General features: G+C 38.3%; 1 protein-coding gene across 1 annotated transcript in view; it reads right to left on the reverse strand.

Moving 5' to 3' along the window:
* Positions 1 to 20,564, reverse strand: part of SLC38A11 (solute carrier family 38 member 11) — a 285,424-nt gene that overhangs the window by 144,261 nt on the left and 120,599 nt on the right. The window contains exon 8 of the mRNA XM_053712811.1: positions 8,593 to 8,663. Within this exon, the coding sequence (XP_053568786.1) occupies positions 8,593 to 8,663 (71 nt within the window). The remainder of the gene's footprint in view (positions 1 to 8,592; positions 8,664 to 20,564) is intronic.

The raw sequence follows: 20,564 nt of genomic DNA on the forward strand, positions 1-20,564 counted from the left end.
ATTTCTACTAGTGGTGTTGGCGATATTGTCCGAATTGATGGGATCATGAATACTGAAAAATACAGACAGGATTTAATTCATCATGCCATTCATTCTGGAAAGCACTTGATTGGGAATTGTTTTATTTTTCAGCATGATAATGATCCCAAGCACACTGCTAATGCAGTGAAATCATATTTGGAGAGAAAAACAGCTGATAAAACACTGACAGTCATGGACTGGCCTTCACAGAGTCCAGACCTGAATATTATAGAGGCAGTATTTGATCACCTGGACAGAGAAAGAAATAAAAGACTACCTAAATCTAAAGAAGAACTCTGGGAAGTGCTGAAAGAAGCCTGGTATAATATACCAGAAGATTACTTCAGAAAACTTCAGGACAGTCTCCCCAAAAGAGTTCAAGATGTGTTTAGTGCCAAGGGAGGTCACACTAAATACTGACTCTTGCCTGAAAAAAGCCATTTTGTTCTGAAAATTGTGGGTTTTTTTTATATTTTGTGTACATATTAAAATATAATTATATAAAAATATATACAATATATATATATATATATATATATATATATATATATATATATATATATATATATATATATATATATAACTGTTGGTTTAGTGATGGGTTGTCAATAGCTTTCAGAAAAGATTTTCTGCCACAGAGAGATTATCCTGACTTGAAGCGAAATTGCAACTGGGGAGTTGTCAGGCAGGAATCATTACTTTATTTTTTATTTTGTTACATTTTAGCCCATGTGTCGTGTGGCCCCTCTCCTTACAAACCTCTTGTTTCATAGTGTAGGGTTTCTCTCTTCCCTCCCCCTATATATTGTTATTGCCATGTAATGCTTGATCCCTCCCTCTACCTTCAACATAATGTTCCATCATGTAGGGTCCCACCCCATCCCTCCCAATCATTGTTTTCTGTAGATAGGGTCCCGCCTTCCCGCCCACACCTCCCGCCGGCACCTGCAGATGATTACAGGCAGTGGACACACAGTGTCACTGTCTATAATGATCAGGCATCTGCCTTCTTATAAAAACAAAGCACCATTTGTGCTCTATTTCCACATGCAGATAGATGCCTGCAGCTCAGGAACAGCCAAGACAACGGGCTTCATACCGCATGACGTAGATTAAATCTTCCTATTTACGTGTTTTTTTGTAACCAGAACTTAAGTTCAGAAATTTTTAGTATAGGTGGGGATAGCATCGGCAAAAGCAGCAATTTCAATTAAGAAAATAAAGGTGAAGGGTATATTTGTATACAATTTAATACACTCCAGTAGGTAAAATGGAAAACTGGGAACAAATTAAAAGGGAGAAAATAATAGTGTACGCTATCCCTTTAAGTAACATTATACTGTTGATGACATGTTGTGGAACCATTTGATACCGAACATGACATGTCTATTATATTTGGTCACCCAATAAATGATTAAAACATATCCTGAGATATCCTAGAGTGTCTGGAATGCTGTTAGGGATGTGCATTGTTTCATACCTGCTGACCATAAACCACCAAACAGGTTTATAACAGGAGTCTGGGTCTGGCAATAAACTCAGTCCAGTAAAGGAAATTAATTGGCTATAATCAATAAAAATTACTGAAGCTTGTTTTTAGATATTCACCAGAATTTACTGAAATTTTGTATGTCCACTTTAGTGTCTCAAGGGAATTCTCTTTTTAACTAAAAAGAAGAAAACATCTTAACGCACAATGTCCCAGATATTATTTACCTCAGGATATTATCATAAAAGTAGGACATACAAAAATATATGTATTTAATAGACAGATATGTGATATCCCTTACAGCTAACAAAATCTGTAGGAAATACCAGGATATGGAAATCATGACTGCAACATCAAGAAATGGTATTTAGTAATTACACTCTTAATATCTTTTTTTTTATTTCATACCTGCATATTTCTGATTCGAAAGTACAGTATTCTCGACTTTAGTAATGACATTTTCTTGGCAACTGCATAGCTGGGACATGGGGGCCTATTTATTAATGTGCAAGCGGACATAATACGAAGTAGCGTATCATGTCCGCTGCACATCGATAAGTGCCGACAGCATACGCTGTCGGCATTTACCATTGCACCAGCAGTTCTTGTGAACTGCTGGTGCAATGCCGCCACTGCAGATTCGCGCCCAATTGGCCGCTAGTAGGGGGTGTCAATCAACCTGATCGTATTTGATCGGGTTGATTTATGTCTGCGGCCTCAGAGCAGGCGGACAAGTTAGACCGCTGCTTCATAACTTCTGTTTCCGGCGAGCCGAAACAAAGGCCATCAAGCTCCATATGGAGCTTGATAAATATGCCCCCAGAAGTTAAAGGGACATGAAACCCATACAATTTTAAACAATTTTCAAATTTACTTCAGATATTAATTTTGCTTCATTTTCTCTGTATCCTTTATTGAAGAAGCAGTAATGCACTACTGAGAGCTAGCTAAACACATCAGCAAGCTAATGACGAGATCTATATGTGCAGACACCAATCACCAGATAGCTCCCCCCACCTGAGCCTACCTAGGTATACTTTTCAACAAAGGATACCAAGAAACAATGCAAATTAGATAGAAGTAAAATGGAAAGTTTTTTTTTTTAAATTGTATGCTTTATCTGAATTATGAAAGATTTTTTTTTAAGTTCAGCGTCCCTTTAAGTATTTTCCATTCACTCTACTTTGTTTAAAAGTGATCTTTATACAGTTATAGAAAAGGGTTTCAAAATCATTGTCTATAAAGTGGGTTTTTGTAACAACGGTTTGTACAAGGAATTCTGCAACTGTGGACTATCTTTAAAACCTCGCCACTTAGCGGGTTCATGATTTACAGTGTTAAGAAAGGTTAAAATTCTTTTATGGAATATTAGATAAGTTGCAGTCACTTTTTTCTTATGGATATTAATATCACACACTGTTCTTCTTGAATGTAGATGAATATCTCACCAAAACAAAAAATTAGGTTTTCTTAATTAATTAAAATAAAAATATTTTTCAAATATTAAAAGTTTGAGAAACATAATTGATCAAACATGCCCAGTGTACCCATGATGCCCATATACAAATTGCATTCATATTGTTTAACACTTATCATAAAGACGTCTCCATCCAAACACACACCACTCTGAGCTGATTTTGCTCAACCAAAAGACTTCTTCACTCACATTTCAATTTGCACTTTGTTACTCCTGTGTTATATGCAAATTACTGATCAAGATAATAAACACAATGCAGTGCCTTAGCGATTTCGACCTCATTGCCTTTCTTCCACCTACATCCTGCCCTTTGCCTTATTCCACCACAACATGGCAGCTATCACTGTCAGCTCTTTAAAACTGTTCTATCTTTTGCAAAGTCAGCTGCTGCTTCTAATTTTCATAGGATAGTGAGAGGTGACACTGCTCCCGCGCCTTCCCTTATATGCTCTTGCGCCCCCCCTGGGGCGGCCAGCCTCACACTTTGAAAACCACTGTTCTAGATGCCACAGGGTCTGTGAAAACAGATACCACTAAGTGTGGACAAGAATTATGCAATACTCTCACTAATAAATAAAAACAACCAACACTTAAAAGTTTTTACTAACATACATAGAGTTTCTTGATTAACCCCTTAAGCCATTTGTATGTAGGTACTACATCACAGAGTACTTTGGATAGAATACCATGTTGATGTAAGAAGTATGTTCAACCTTCTGGCTCATGCTGCAGTTCCTTCAGTCAGCTTTGAAAGTGAAGACTGCAGCCAGAGGCAGAAAGCATCTGCCTTCATAAGGAAGAACCAAACATTCCTTTTTTACCATATGAAGGCAGATCTTCAATACAGACAGTGACACTGTGTGTCAGTGTCTGTATCGGCTTGCGATGATGACATGGGTGGTGTGGGATGGAAGGAAGGAGGCGGGTAGATGGTGCATTGTGGGAGGGAGGGGAGGGAGGGGAGAAAGGGGAGGGTTCCCTACACTCCAGTTACAGGATTTGATGAGGGAGGGTATCCTATGGTACAGAAGAGGGTAATTACAGTGGTTGGGGGGTCCGTAGGAATAATTTCTTGGAGAGTGGAGGGTGAGGGGGGTTCCCTACACTACAGAAAAACATTTTTATTAAGAAATACATTAAAAAAATACTATGGGGGGCGGAGACAACTGTGGAGCTAAGCAGATGCAGGCATTGAGAAGCCCATTGCTTTGGCTGTTCCTGAGCTGCAGGCATTTATCTGCATATGGAAATAGAGCACAAATTGTGCTTTGGTTTTACATGAAGCGCTGTGGAATCTGTTGGCGCTCTACAAATAACCGATAATAATAATAATAATAATGAAGGCAGATGCCTGATTGTTATAGACAGTGACACTGTGTGTGTCCACTGCCTGTAATCATCTGCTGGTGCCGGCGGGAGGTGTTATACTAGGTCATTATGGCATGATTTTACAGTCGGGTGGATATACTATAAAATGAGCAGTCCTAGCCAGGTAACATGAGTACACAGTGTTTAATTGCTTATTTATTCTTATATTTTACAAAAAAAGTTTTTTCTGCATGTATACTCTGTTTTCCAGTACTTTATATAATCATTATGTTTGATGTATGTGAAACTCTAGTTACATTCCAGCAATATGTATTAGCTCCAAAATGAGAATCTTTCTTACAACATATCTTTCTAATAGGCGGATTACTAAATTTAATAGCAACCATACCCATTCTGGTTTGGACGCCCCTTTATTAAAAGACTTCTGTCAGCCTAGTTCCTTTTTCATAAGTGATATCCCCTAAATATTTAAGATTAGGCAACTATACAAAATGCAAAATATATCTGCTGTATGCTATATATATATAACTAAATTGACTTCCATTTTATATCATAGGTGTCTATTAGTGAGCTAATTTAATGAAGGCGTCAAAACCGGATAGATCTCCCTGTAGAAATTCTCATATAACCACTACTCTACTGAGTTGGGGTTTTGTTTATAAGCATTTGAGTGGAGTACACATATGTCAAGATTATTTAGCTATTGCCAATATGTTTAATACAGTCTACACAGTGTTTAATAGCTTGTATGTTCATATATTTTACAAACCAGTTTTTCTATAGGTATATTATATCTTTTAGCACTTTATATATTCACTATATTTGATGGCTGTGAAACTCCAATTAAACTACAGCAATATGTTTTAGCTCCCATATGAGAATCTCTCTTACACCATATTCCCCACATAGCCCCAGCTATAAGCTGTTCATTAAATGAGGTGACATTTATATTACTATCCTGGGAGGAATACTACATTTATCAGTCACCAAACCTATTTGATATCAGATGCCCCCTTTATTAAAAGTTTTTTGACAGCCTAGCTATTCTCTTTCATGAGCTATCTACAGTATATGTATCATTACATTTGTCTACGCCATCTAGTACATTTTCCATCTGTATTATTATCCCTCTTATTACTCAATTGCTCTCTCCAAGCTACTACATAGACGTACCTGCACCTTGTATAATATGCCAATCCATACCCAACATATTATCCATACTATTCTAAGATTTAAGAGTGGTCACCTCAGATACCAGATTTCCTCCTCTAGGTCATTCACGCTTTTAGGGGTCCAAAAGTGGCCCTAGATAGTTTGTGAGGAATTTACACTACTATTGAAAATGTATAAGTCCCTTCACATTACCATATTTATTTACAAGTAGGTCATCCACGAGTCTTGAGGCTGTCTACTCTCATTTGTTTTTGAAGGGACAATGTCATGTCTTATTTGGTGTATCTCACAATCCACTTATACCTCAAACTAATCTAAAACTATATAATGACATGGTAGACTTTACTATACAGTCTGGCATCTCGTTAATCTTCCAATGGCCCACTATAAAAGCTCTACCTGCTAGAGCTACTTATTTACCTCAACAATAAAGTACTTCAGAACTATTTAGAGTGTAGCAGGATTCCCAAGGCGTCAGTAGCTAATACTCAAAACCTATATACATCTCTCAAAGCATATTCATGAATTTATCCACCAATCAGCAAGGACAACCCAGCTTGTTCACCGAAAAGGGTCCGGCATCTAAACTTACATTCTTGCATTTCAAATAAAGATACTAAGAGATTGAAGAAAATTTGATAATAGTAGTAAATTAGAAAATTGCTTAAAATTTCATGATCTATCTGAATCACTAAATTAAAAATTTGGGTTCAGTGTCCCTTCTGAGGGGGTTACTTAAAGGAATATGAAAACCCAAACATTTTCTTTTGTCATTCCAACAGAGCATATCATTTTAAATAAGTTTTCAATTTCAATTTACTACAATTATCAAATTTGCTTTGTTCCTATAATATACTGTTTTGAAGAGCTACCTAGATAGGCATCTGGAGAACTACATGGCAGGGAAATAGTGCTCCAATCTAGTGCTCTTGAAAATGGATAAAATTCTTGCAAACCTGCCGCTATATATTGCTTCAGAAATGGGCAGACTCCTGAACTTACGTCCCTGATTTTCACCAAAAGATACCAAGATAACAAGAAAAATTGATGATAGAAGAAAATTAGACACTTGTTTAAAATTGCATGCTCTATCTGAACCATGAAAGAAAAATGTTGGGTTTCATATCCCTTTACATTAATAATTGTATTTAGGGAGCTCTGAGGGGGTAACATTTATTGTGAAGAGTTTCAAGGATACTGTAGTGGATTACCGCATATTGACTGTGGCAAAGTTATTAAGTTAAAATTAAAGAAGGGGATTTATTCTGACATCAGTCATCAACAAGGTACAAAATACCCTCCAATATAATTTATGATAAAAGTATTTTAACAGTTTTTCAGTATCTCATCTAAGCTTTTGTGTTGTTAAATTAGCAATTGTATATGAGGTCTCTTTATGTCTTTACACCTTCTTACATATTCATCTCTTGTGTGTCAATTATACACAGAGCCTGTAATTTTTTACTACTTTGTAGCCTTGATAAATATTACTTGGTATTTTAGCCCCTTAACGACCAGCTCCGTACCCTGTGGTCATTAAACCCTTAAGGAACAGTGTCGTTCCCTGTACAGCGATGCAGTCCTCGGCTTCTCTCTGCCGCAATCTCGCAAAATTGTGCTATTTCTGCATGTCCATAGAGTTGCAGAGTTACCGGACAGCAGTGGTGCCGATCATTGGTGGGTGGGAGGATAAGGATGGAGGTGGGTGGGAGGGGCGTGACCGCTACGCTACGGAAAAAGAAAAGTGTAGAGCGGCAGTAAGTGGGAAGGAGGGAGGGGGAGGATGGGGAAGCAGGGAGAGGGGGTTCCTATAGTGGAAATGGAAAGTGGGGTAGAGGGTGGGAAACAATCTGGGAGGGGGAGGGGGTACTTAAAACTTAAGATGGGGGTGACAATTGGAGGGTGGGGGAGGGAAGAGAGCTGTTTGAGAGGGATCAATTAGGGATTAGGTGGTGGGAAGTATCAGGTGGGAGGATAATCTCTACACTAAAGCTAAAATTAAAGCGACATAAAACAAGTTGGGATAGAGACAAGATATAATAATATGTACTTTAATTACTTTACCTGCAAATTTATACTGCAGTGCCTCGCCATTAACCCTTTCATTTTAGTTTCTGAATTGTAAAGCTCTAACTTTCCCCACAAAATTCCTTTTATGGCTGTATCTATGTTTATTGTTCTTTTGGTAGCATGCAAAAGTGAATAGGGATTATCTGCTAGAGCATGCCTAGAAGATGTGAACTTAGTTGAAATACAATGCCTGTGTCTAAACACTGATACGAGTGGTGCTCCAGGCAGTTTAGCTATGTAATTAATTTTGCTTATTTTTGAAAATTATTTTAAAATACTTTTAATTTTGAAACAATTTTTTTATGCAAACTATTTTAAATTAATTAGCCCTTTTTATCTCAACCTGTTTTATGGCCCTTTAACCTTACAAACTACCTGATTAACCTCTTTACTGCTGGGAATAATAAAAATGTGGTGCGCAGCTGCAATTAACTGCCTTCTAATTACCAAAAAGCAATGGCAAAGCCATATATGCCTGCTATTTCTGAACAAAGGGGATCCCAGAGAAGCTTTTACTACCATTTGTGCCTTGATTGCACAAGCTGTTTGTAAATAATTTCAGTGAGAAACCTAAAGTTTGTGAAAAAGTCAACAATTTTTTTTATCGCATTTGGCGGTGAAATGGTGGCATGAAATATACCAAAATGGTCCTAGATCAATACTTTGGGTTGTCTACTAAAAAAAATATATAGTTTTGATAGGTAAATATAAAAAAGGCTCTATTTCTATTGAAATGTAGTGATGACAAAAATGCTAAAAATGCTCTGGTGTTTTGGGGAAGTTTTAGTCTGAAATGCCCGGTCCTTAGGGGTTAATCTTCTCACTTCTATATCAACATAAGTATATAACAGCTTACTCTCCAATGAGTAAAAAAAAAGTAAATATGGTGCCATATAGGTCATGCGTATAATTAGAAGTAACAGATTTTTTTTATTATTTTTTTCGCATGAATTAAACATGTATTACAATTGTTCTTTATTCATAATACTTAAGATTGTTCAGTATACTATTTATTATATATAAATCAACTTACCAAAAGACATCACACCAACTGCTTGAATTGTGTTTGGCTTTGCAAAAACCCAGGCATCTTCAGTCTGGGGTCTGTATTATAAAGAGTAATGTTAGGAATGCTTACAATTAGTATAATTATTAGCTATCAAGAAATCTATCACAATTCCAGTTGAAGAATATGTTACAGTAAATAATAAAACAGATGTCATGATGTGATCAACTGTAAAGAAAGTTATAGTAGATTGGTTGTATAATAGGCACAATATAATATCAATAAATGCCTTTTTATATTTGTGAATCCTATAGATGATGACCTGCTTTCTTGAATTTACTTCCTCTCAGCATGTTTGCTTGAAAATTTTCCATAAGACCACAAGTAAATAAATATTTTCATTTCTAGAAACATAGCTTTTGATGGCAGATAAGAACAATCTGCCCAATATTTCCTAAAAGTATAACTGTATCTAGTTCATAGGATAGCCTTATGATTATCCCAGACATTCTTAAAGTCCCCCACTGTGTTTTCTGGCTTACACACATAGGGGTCAATTTATCAAATGTCTGGCGGACATGATTCACTGTAGCGAAACATGTCCGCCTGACATTGCTAAATGCCGACAGCAGAAGTACAGTATATAGACATGTATATATATATATATATATATATATAGTTCTTTCATGTAATTGGCAAGAGTCCATGAGTTAGTGACGTATGGGATATACAATCCTACCAGGAGGGGCAAAGTCTCCCAAACCTCAAAATGCCTATAAATACACCCCTCACCACACCCATAATTCAGTTTTACAAACTTTGCCTCCTATAGAGGTGGTGAAGTAAGTTTGTACTAAGATTTCTAAGTTGACATGCACTTCTCAGCTTTTTTGAAGCCCGATTCCTCTCAGAGTACAACGAATGTCAGAGGGACGTGAAGAGAGTATCACCTATTGAATGCAATGATTTTCCTAACGGGGGTCTATTTCATAGGTTGTCTGTTATCGGTCGTAGAGATTCATCTCCTACCTCCCTTTTCAGATCGACGATATACTCTCATATACCATTACCTCTACTGATAACTGTTTCAGTACTGGTTTGGCTATCTGCTATATGTGGATGAGTGTCTTTTTTGGTAAGTATGTTTTTTATTACTTAAGACACCCCAGCTATGGTCTGGCACTTTATGCATTTATATAAAGTTCTAAATATATGTATTGTACTTATATTTGCCATGAGTCAGGTTCATGTATTTCCTTGTGCAGACTGTCAGTTTCATATTTGGGAAATAAACATATTAAGAAATATTTTTTTCTTACCTGGGGTTTAGTCTTTTTTTCAAATTGACTACTTTTTTCTTACAAAATTGCGGGCAGCATTAGGCCCGCGGGTGTGCCAAATGCTAGACTTTATTGCAAATTTTTTTTTGCGTGAAAAGCACTTCTGTTGATGCAAGTTCGTCATTTCCAGCATTGTACTTGATGAGGAAGCCTTACCCGGTTGCATCGTTAGTGACGCAAGTCTGTCATTTCCGGATATTGTTGGCGCCAAAAAATTTTTCACTTACGTTGTGCGTCATACTTGGTGCTAAATTTTTCATTTGTTTTATACCCCATTGCTGTTTGCCTCTTGCCTTTTTCTATGTCAGAGGGCTATGCTGTTTGCATTTTTTCCCATTCCTGAAACTGTCATATAAGGAAATTGATAATTTTGCTTTATATGTTGTTTTTTCTTTTACATTTTGCAAGATGTCTCAATCTGATCCTGCCTCATAAGTATCTGTTGGAACTTTGCTGCCTGACATCGGTTCTACCAAAGCTAAGTGCATTTGTTGTAAGATTATGGAAATTATATCTCCAAATGTCATTTGTAATAGTTGTCATGATAAACTTTTACATGCAGAGAATGTATCCATCAGTAATAGTACATTGCCAGTTGCAGTTCCTTCAACTTCTAATGTACATGATATACCTATGAATTTTAAAGAATTTGTTACTGGTTCTATTCAGAAGGCTTTGTCTGCATTTCCGCCTTCTATTAAACGTAAAAGGTCCTTTAAAACTTCTCATAAAGTTGATGAAATTTCAAATGACCGACAACATAATGATTTATCCTCCTCTGATGAGGATCTATCTGATTCAGAAGATCCCTCCTCAGATATTGACACTGACAAATCTACTTATTTGTTTAAAATAGAGTATATTCATTCTTTGTTAAAAGAAGTGTTAATTACTTTGGATATTGAGGAAGCTAGTCCTCTTGACATTAAGACTAGTAAACGTTTAAATGCTGTTTTTAAACCTCCTGTGGTTACTCCAGAGGTTTTTCCTATTCCTGATGCTATTTCTGATATGATTCCTAAGGAATGGAATAAGCCAGGTACTCCTTTTATTCCTTCTTCAAGGTTTAAAAAATTGTATCCTTTCCAGCAATTTCTATAGAGTTTTGGGAAAAGATCCCCAAAGTTGATGGGGCTATTTCTACTTTTGCTAAACCTACCACTATTCCTATGGAAGATAGTACTTCTTTTAAAGATCCTTTAGATAGGAAACTTGAATCCTATCTAAGGAAAGCCTATTTATATTCAGGTCATCTTCTCAGGCCTGCAATTTCTTTGGCTGATGTTGCGGCTGCATCAACGTTTTGGTTGGAGTATTTAGCACAACAAGAATTGGATTCTGACATATCTAGCATTGTTTGCTTACTGCAACATGCTAATCATTTTATTTGTGATGCCATTTTTTATATTATCAAAATTGATGTTAGATCCATGGCTTTAGCTATTTTAGCTAGAAGAGCTTTATGGCTTAAATCTTGGAATGCAGATATGACATCTAAGTCTAGATTATTATCGCTTTCTTTCCAAGGTAATAATTTATTTGGTTCTCAGTTGGATTCTATTATTTCAACTGTTACTGGAGGAAAGGGGGTTTTCTGCCTCAGGATATAAAACCTAAGGGTAAATCTAAGGCTTCTAACCGTTTTCGTTCCTTTCGTCAAAATAAGGAACAAAAATCTAATCCTTCCCCCAAGGAATCTGTTTCCAATTGGAAGCCTTCCTCAAATTGGAATAAATCCAAGCCTTTTAAAAAACCAAAGTCAGTCCCTAAGTCCGCATGAAGGTGCGTCCCTCATTCCAGCTCAGCTGGTAGGGGGTAGATTAAGGTTTTTCAAGGATTTTTGGATAAATTCTGTCCAAAATCAATGGATTCAGAGCATTGTCTCTCAAGGGTATCGAATAGGATTCAGAGTAAGACCTCCTGTGAAAAGATTTTTTCTCTCACGTATCCCAGTAAATCCAGTAAAAGCTCAGGCTTTCCTGAAGTGTGTTTCAGACCTGGAGTCTTCAGGGGTAATCATGCCGGTTCCTTTTCAGGAACAAGGTCTGGGGTTTTATTCAGAAGGAAAATTCATTCAGACCAGTTCTGGATCTGAAAATTTTGAATCGTTATGTAAGAGTACCAACTTTCAAGATGGTGACTATAAGGACTATTCTGCCTTTTGTTCAGCAAGGACATTATATGTCTACAATAGACTTGCAGGATGCATACCTTCATATTCCGATTCATCCAGAACATTATCAGTTCCTGAGATTCTCTTTTCTATACAAGCATTACCAATTTGTTGCTCTTCCATTTGGCCTAGCAACAGCTCCAATAATCTTTTCAAAGGTTCTAGGTGCCCTACTCTCTGTAATCAGAGAGCAGGGTATTGCGGTGTTTCCTTATTTGGACGATATCTTGGTACTAGCTCAGTCTTTACGTTCTGCAGAATCTCACACGAATCAACTTGTGTTGTTTCTTCAAAAACATGGTTGGAGGATCAATTTACCAAAAAGTTTCTTGATTCCTCAGACAAGGGTCACCTTTTTAGGTTTCCAGATAGATTCAGTGTCCATGACTCTGTCTCTAACAGACAAGAGACGTCTGAAATTGGTTTGCAGCCTGTCGGCACCTTCAGTCTCAGTCATTCCCTTCAGTGGCTATGTGCATGGAAGTTTTAGGCCTCATGACTGCAGCATCGGACGCGATTCCTTTTGCTCGTTTTCACATGAGACCTCTCCAGCTTTGTATGCTGAATCAATGGTGCAGGGATTATACAAAGATATCATAGTTAATATCCTTAAATCCCAATGTTCAACACTCTCTGACGTGGTGGTTCAATCACCAGCATTTAGTTCAAGGGGCTTCCTTTGTTCAGCCAACCTGGACTGTGATCACTACAGACGCAAGTCTTTCAGGTTGGGGAGCTGTTTGGGGATCTCTGACAGCACAAGGGGTTTGGAAATCTCAAGAGGTGAGATTACCAATCAATATTTTAGAACTCTGTGCAATTCTCAGAGCTCTTCAGTTTTGGCCTCTGTTGAAGAGAGAACCGTTCATTTGCTTTCAGACAGACAATATCACAACTGTGGCATATGTCAATCATCAGGGTGGGACTCACAGTCCCCAAGCTATGAAAAAAGTATCTCGGATACTTGCTTGGGTGGAATCCAGCTCCTGTCTAATCTCTGCGGTGCATATCCCAGGTGTAGACAATTGGGAGGCGGATTATCTCAGCCGTCAGACTTTACATCCAGGGGAGTGGTCTCTCCATCCAGATGTGTTTTCTCTGATTGTTCAGATGTGGGGTCTTCCAGAGATAGATCTCATGGCCTCTCATCTAAACAAGAAACTTCCCAGATACCTGTCCAGGTCCAGGGATGTTTAGGCGGAAGCAGTGGATGCGCTGACACTTACTTGGTGTTATCATTCTGCTTACATTTTCCCGCCTCTAGTTCTTCTTCCAAGAGTGATATCCAAAATCATCATGGAACAATCGTTTGTGTTGCTGGTGGCTCCAGCATGGCCACACAGGTTTTGGTATGCGGATCTTGTTCGGATGTCCAGTTGCCAACCTTGGCCACTTCCGTTAAGGCCGGACCTACTGTCTCAAGGTCCGTTTTTCCATCAGGATCTCAAATCATTAAATTTAAAGGTATGAAAATTGAACGCTTAGTACTAAGTCATAGAGGTTTCTCTGACTCAGTGATTAATACTATGTTACAAGCTTGTAAATCTGTCTCTAGAAAGATTTATTATCGAGTTTGGAAGACCTACATTTCATGGTGTTCTTTTCATAAATTCTCTGGGTAGAGGGCCCTGCCAAGAGTCGCACTGTTGTAGTCAGCTCTTAAGAATGTGATCTACAAACAGCTGGACTCTTAGGCATACATGTTAAGGGGGTTCAGGGGATAGCAATGGAGGAGAGGAACTGGTATAAAGAAATGTTAGTGTAGGTTGTATGCATCCCTGAACAATAGAGTCTTTAGGAAGCGCTTGAAGCTTTCAAAACTAGGGGAGAGTCTTGTGGAGCGAGGCAGAGAGTTCCACAAGATGGGAGCCAGTCTGGAGAAGTCCTGTAATTGGGAGTGTGATGAGGTAACAAGAGAGGAAGAGAGTAGGAGGTCATGAGCAGAGCGAAGGGGACGGGAGGGAGAGTATCTGGAGACAAGGTCTGAGATATAGGTGCAGCAGTGCAGTTGTGGGCTTTGTATGTCAGAGTGAGACTTTTGTGTTTAATCCTAGAGGCAAGATGAAGCCAGTGAAGGGATTGGCAGAGAGGTGCAGCAGATGAAGAGTGACGTGTAAGGAAGATGAGCCTGGCAGAGGCATTCAATATGTTTTGTAAAGGAGCTAGGCGGCAGCTGGGGAGACCAGAGAGGACAGAGTTGCAGTAATTGAGGTGGGAAAGGATGAGAGAGTGGATTAAAATCTTAGTCATGTCTTGTGTAAGGAAATGTCTAATTTTAGAGATGTTTTTAAGGTGGAAGTGGCAGGCTTTAGCCAAGGACTGAATGTGAGGAGTGAAGGAAAGATCTGAGTCAAATGTGACCCCGAGACATCAGGCATGTGGTGTAGGGGTAATGATGGAGTTGTCAACAGTTATAGAGAGATTGGGGGTGGAGATTTTGAAAGAAGGGGCAAAATAAGGAGCTCAGTTTTGGAGAAATTTATCTTGAGGTAGTGAAAGGACATCCAGGAAGAGATGTGAGCAAGACAGTTAGTGACACGGGTTATCAATGAAGGGGATAGGTCTGGTGCAGAGAAGTAGATTTGGGTGTCGTCGGCATACAAATGATATTGGAAACTGTGGGACTTTAATAGGGAACCTAATGATGACGTGTAGATTGAGAAGAGTAGGGGACCGAGGAAAGAGCCTTGCGGTACCCCAACAGAAAGTGGTGACAGTGCAGAGGGGGCCCCAGAGAAGACTACACTAAAGGTATGGTTTGACAGGTAGGAAGAGAACCATGAAAGGGCGGTGTCACAGATGCCGAAGGATTGGAAGGTTTGGAGCAAAAGAGGGTGGTCAACAGTATCAAAGGCTGTGGACAGATCAAGGAGGATAAGCAGAGTGAAGGCCTTTTGATTTTGCTGTAAGTAGGTAGTTGGTAACCTTAATGATTGCTGTCTCTGTGGAGTGATGGGGATGAAATCCAGATTGCAGTGGGTCAAGGAGGGAGTTTAATGTAAGGAAATGGGATAGGCGGGCATATACTAGTTTTTCGAGAAGCTTTGAGGCAAGAGGGAGGAGGGAAATGGGGTGGTAGTTGGAGGGGGAGGTTGGATCAAGGCAAGGGTTTTTGCGGAGAGCTGTGACCAGTGCTGAGGGAGAGGTTGAAAATGTGTGTGAGTAAAGGGGTAAGGGTAGAAGAGAGGGAGGGGAGTAGCTGTGAGGGGATAGGGTCAAGAGGACAGGTAATGAGGTGAGAGCGCAGTATAAGTGCCGAAACGTCTTCCTCGGTAACAGGGGAGAAAGAGCTAAGTTTATGGCTATGTGGGTTGTGGTTGATTGCGAGCGTATGAGGGGGTGAAAGAATGAAATTATGTTGAGAGCTGATTTAGTTTCTGATGGAGTCAATTGTGTTATTGAAGTGGCTGGCAAAGTCTTGAGCTGACAGAGAAGTTGTATCAGGAGGTGAGGGTGGGCGAAGAAGAGTATTGAAAGTGGAGAACAGACATTTTGGGTTTGAAGAAAGATTAGAGATAAGAGTAGAGAAGTAATGTTGCTTATAGAGATTAAGGGCAGAATAGTAAGAGTTCAAGATGAATTTGTAATGAAGAAAATCATCTGAACTCCGAGATTTTCTCCAGTGCCGCTTAGCAGTACGGGAACATTTGCGTAGGTACTGTGTCAGAGGAGTATGCCAGGGCTGAGGATGAGTGTGTGATTTCCAAGCTATGGTAAGAGGGGCCAGATTGTCAGGAGAAGGATGAGAGGAGAGGTTTGAGGGAATTAGCAAGCTGTTGCTGATCCAATTACATAATGCTTCTGTGAAGTTTGGTGTGAGAAGTAGGAGGAGGGAGAGTTCTATCTGCAGACTTTTATACAATTGACCATCTACTACTGCTTCAAATCCTCCTATACACGGGCATTTGTGACAAAGCTCTATGGTGGTTTTCTTCCTACTGCTCTACACCTTTAGTGTATTCTTTAGCACTTCCTCCTTTATTACTATCTTTGGGCTTGTTTCAATTGAGTCGTTGAAAATGGAGCCCTAAGATACTGAAGTTAATGACAGCTAAAAGTAGATTCCAGCTTCATTTTAGAACCATCCATTTTAAAACTATCCAACATCAAATTTCTCAAAAACCACACCATAACAAGTTTGTTGCTATGGTAACACAACCTTAGATTGGCTAGAGAGGGAAAGACATAGTAGTTAGTTGCAGTGTTAGGAGTTTATGTTTTTTGAGACAAGTAAAGTAATTTGGTCAACTAATAAATTATCAAAGATCTATTAAGATCAGCCATTTGTTTTTGTTTTTAATTTAGTGTGAAATTTATTTTTATATGTAATATTTAATACTACCCCAGGAATAAGTCAATTTGGAGTTATGTGCTTAATTACATATTTATATAAAGGACATATTGAAATATAATAAAGAACATAACTCCAACCTGCCTGGGGCAGCACTAAATATATTCGATCGGGTTGATTGACACCCCCTGCTAGTGGCCGATTGGCCGCGAATCTGCAGGAGGCGGTATTGCACCAGAAGTTCACAAGAACTGCTGGTGCAATGATAAATGCCGACAGCTTATGTTCTCGGCATTTATCGATGTGCAACGGACATGATACGCTACATCGTATCATGTCCGCTCGCACATTAATAAATATACCCCCTTGCCTGGACTGTCTGACTTAGTTTACCTTTACCCTGGATACCTCTGCTATTAGAAGATCTGCATTAAGTAATTTATGCAAGCTGCAATTGTCTGGATGGCGAGAATAAACTTATACAAAGGTATGTCTTTCTATGATATTCAAATTTATAAACTTAGTTACTTTCTAGTACTTAGTTGTTTTTTTTGTAGAAGCTGATTAAAGTACTAGAGAGAGTTCAGCTACTAAGTTTAGTCTCATTGCGCTCTTACCCCTGGCCTCTGTTGAAACACTGTTTTGTTAGCATTCAGTGCACCAGTAGGGGCCTGTGGTGAGCTTAGTCTCTCAACAATTGATTCCAGTTTGTTACAATTGAACAACAGCACTCTATTTAACACTGAGAAGATGCGTGCTCAGACAGGAAAGCAGTTTGCTGTTTGTTACACATTGTTTTCAAACTTTAAGATCTCAATGTAAAGCAGGCCTTAAAAAGCATATTTTTCCTAGTTCCGCATGCTGCAATGATTGAGATCTTATCAACAGCTTCCAATAGTGTTTTACCTGTTTGCACATTCAATAGAAACCAGGGGTAAATTTGCGCTTTTTGGCTTCTATTATTTACTATGGGACGCATAATTTTTTAGGCAGCCAGATATCCTGTTGCTGCTAATAGGAGGGGGGGAAACATGCTATTGGAAACTATCGATAAGCGCTATGGCTTCCGATAGCATTGTTTTCATTTTGCGTCCTTGTGTAAAACCATTTATAGCTCAATGGAAACAAGCTTTTTGTTGGTGCCTCAAGGCTCATTTCTAGGTCTCCTTTTTTCAGTCTACTCAACATCTCTTGTTTCCTTAATTACTGTAAATTTTGTTTCAGCGTCATCTGCCACCCAAGTCTACCTCTGCTCCAAACATATCCTCTTCCTTACTCACACATGTAACCAACTGCCTTTCTAGCGTCTCATCCTGAATGTCCTCTTACTATTTAAAGGGATAAAAAAACAGTGATAAAAAAATCTTAAATTAACGTTAACATAAAAAGAAACAGATTGTGTTAAAAAAAAATAAAAAAAAAATTTCAATGTAGCCCTTTCCTACAGCTAGATAAGCAAGCAGACATTACAAAAAAGTACTAAGCAGTGGGTTATACTTAAAGGGATACTAAACAAAAAAAAAAAATATTTAATGATTCAGATAGAGGCATGTATTTATCAAGCCGTCAACCGCAAATACGCTGGAATTCCACAGCGTATTTGTGGCGAGCCTGATTCGCCTTAGTTATCAAACCCTACAGACCGGCAAAAGTAGAATTTAGTGACGTAACATACGATCCGCCGGACTCAGTCCGACACAGATCGATGCTTACGTCACTACTGATGTTCCGAACGCAAGTTCGGCACTATCTGACTACTTTTGCTAGTTATCAAATAACTACCAGGTACGCTCGGCTTTGTTTTAATGTTGGGGTAGGTATTGTACTTTTTTTTCAGGTAAAAGAGCTGATTACTTTGGGGCAATGCCCCGCAAAAAGCCCTTTTAAGGGCTATTTGTAAATTTAGTATAGGGTAGGGCTTTTTTTATTTTGGGGGGCTTTTTTATTTTGTTAGGGGGATTAGATTAGGTGTAATTAGTTTAAAAATCTTGTAATTATTTATTATTTTCTGTAATTTAGCGGGGGGTTTTTTGTACTTTAGATAATTTTATTTATTTTTATTTAATTGTAGTTAATTGTAGTTAATGAAGGTAATTAATTTAATTATAGTGTAGTGTTAGGTGTAATCGTAACTTAGGTTAGGTTTTATTTTACAGGTACTTTTGTATTTATTTTAACTAGGTAGTTATTAAATAGTTAATAACTATTTAATAACTATTTTAGCTAGTTAAAATAAATACAAAGTTGCCTGTAAAATAAAAATAAATCCTAAAATATCTACAATGTAACTATTAGTTATATTGTAGATATCTTAGGGTTTATTTTATAGGTAAATATTTAGTTTTAAATAGGAATCATTTATTTTGATTTATTTAAATTATATTTAAGTTAGGGGGTGTTAGGGTTAGTGTTAGACTTAGGTTTAGGGGTTAATCCATTTAATATAGTGGTGGCGGTGTAGGGGGGCAGATTAGGAGTTAATAAATATAACGTAGGTGGCGGTGGGCTCAGGAGCGGCGGGTTTAGGGGTTAAACACTTCATTTAGTTGCGGCGGGGTCCGGGAGCGGCAGGATAGGGGTTAATAACTTTATGTAGGTGGCGGCGGTATAGGGGGTGGAAGATTAGGGGTTAATATGTATAATGTAGGTGGCGGTGGGCTCCGGGAGCGGCGGTTTAGGGGTTAATACATTTATTAGAGTTGCGGTTGTCTCCGGGAGCGGCGGTTTAGGGGTTAATAACTTTATTTAGGTGCGGTGGGCTCCAGGAGCGGCGTTATAGGGGTTAATAACTTTATTTAGGTGTGCAGGGCTTTGGAGAACGTATTCAGGTCCGCAGCAGCGATGTTAGGCGATGTTAGGCGAGCGTATTGGTGCGGTCGAATGCAAGAAAGTCGACGCTTTGATAAGTAGATGCCAGAGCATGCAATTTTAAACAACTTTCTAAGATACTCCTATTAACAATTTTCTTCGTTCTCTTACTATTTTTATTTGAAAAGCAGGAATATAAAGCTTAGGAGACGGACTGTTTTTGGTTCAGAACCTGGGCTGGGTAACGCTTGCTGATTGGTGGCTACATTTAGACACCAATAAGCAAGCACTATCCAGGGGGCCAAACCTAAAATAGGTAAATTAGAGTAAATTAGAAAGTGGCTTAAAATTGCATGCTCTTTCTGAATAATTAAAAAAAATAAATGTTTTTTTTGGTTTAGTATCCCTTTAAGTATAACCCACTGCTTAGTACTTTTTGTTACAACAATGAAACAGACTGTTTAATAGCTCCTTAATGTTCATCATCTCTAAAACCAACAGCAATGGGGCCAATTTATCAATGTCTGTCCAACATGATATGCTGTAGCGTTTCATGTCCGACAGACATCGCTGAATGCCGACATCATATAGGATTGGGGCGGATTGCAGACCGCAGCCTCAGAGGCAGCGAACCAGTTATGGAGCAGCGGTCTTTAGACCGCTGCTTCATAACTGCTGTTTCCGGCGAGCCTGAAGGCTCGCGCTGAAACAGGGGCATGAAGCTCCATTCGGAGCTTGATAATTCGGCCCCCTAAATGTCTATTATAAAAATAAACAATCCTTACATTTAGGAAAGTGTAATTTATAACTAGTTTTTATTCTCTCAGAATAGCTTATTAAGAGGTTGGTAGTTTATTTTGATGAATTGTAGTTTTATTTATTTTTGTATCCTAAAAAAGTATTTTAAGAATTAGAATCTTAAATGCTGTATCACTGTATAAATGGTTTGCTCTTCCAGTTTTGTAATTAAAGATTAATAATAGAGTTTTGCTGAATTATACTTTAAAGAAAAACTGCTTAGAAGAAAGTAATGTCTTATCATTATTTACATTGTTTCCTAACCTCAAGCTAAACGCAAAACATTCCCCATTTTAATTCCCAAGCTTTCCGTAAGGGAAAATAGTTTTCCCACAGCTAACAGGATTATTTGCTTAATTCTTATTTGTTTACACAGCTTTTTTCACAATCAGGAAAATGTCTACAAATAGGAATAAAAACTAACACCTAGATTACGAGTTTTGCGTTAGAGGCTGTGCGGTGCTAACGAGCAGTTTTTGCTCACCGCTCACTTACCTGCAGCGCTGGTATTACGAGCTTTCAGAAACCCGTCGTTAAAAGACAAGAAGTGAGCGTTGAGCAAAATTTTGCTCCTTACCGCACTCCAATA

The sequence above is a fragment of the Bombina bombina genome, chromosome 1 (assembly GCF_027579735.1).
Source record: "Bombina bombina isolate aBomBom1 chromosome 1, aBomBom1.pri, whole genome shotgun sequence".
Classification (NCBI taxonomy): Eukaryota; Metazoa; Chordata; class Amphibia; order Anura; family Bombinatoridae; genus Bombina; species Bombina bombina.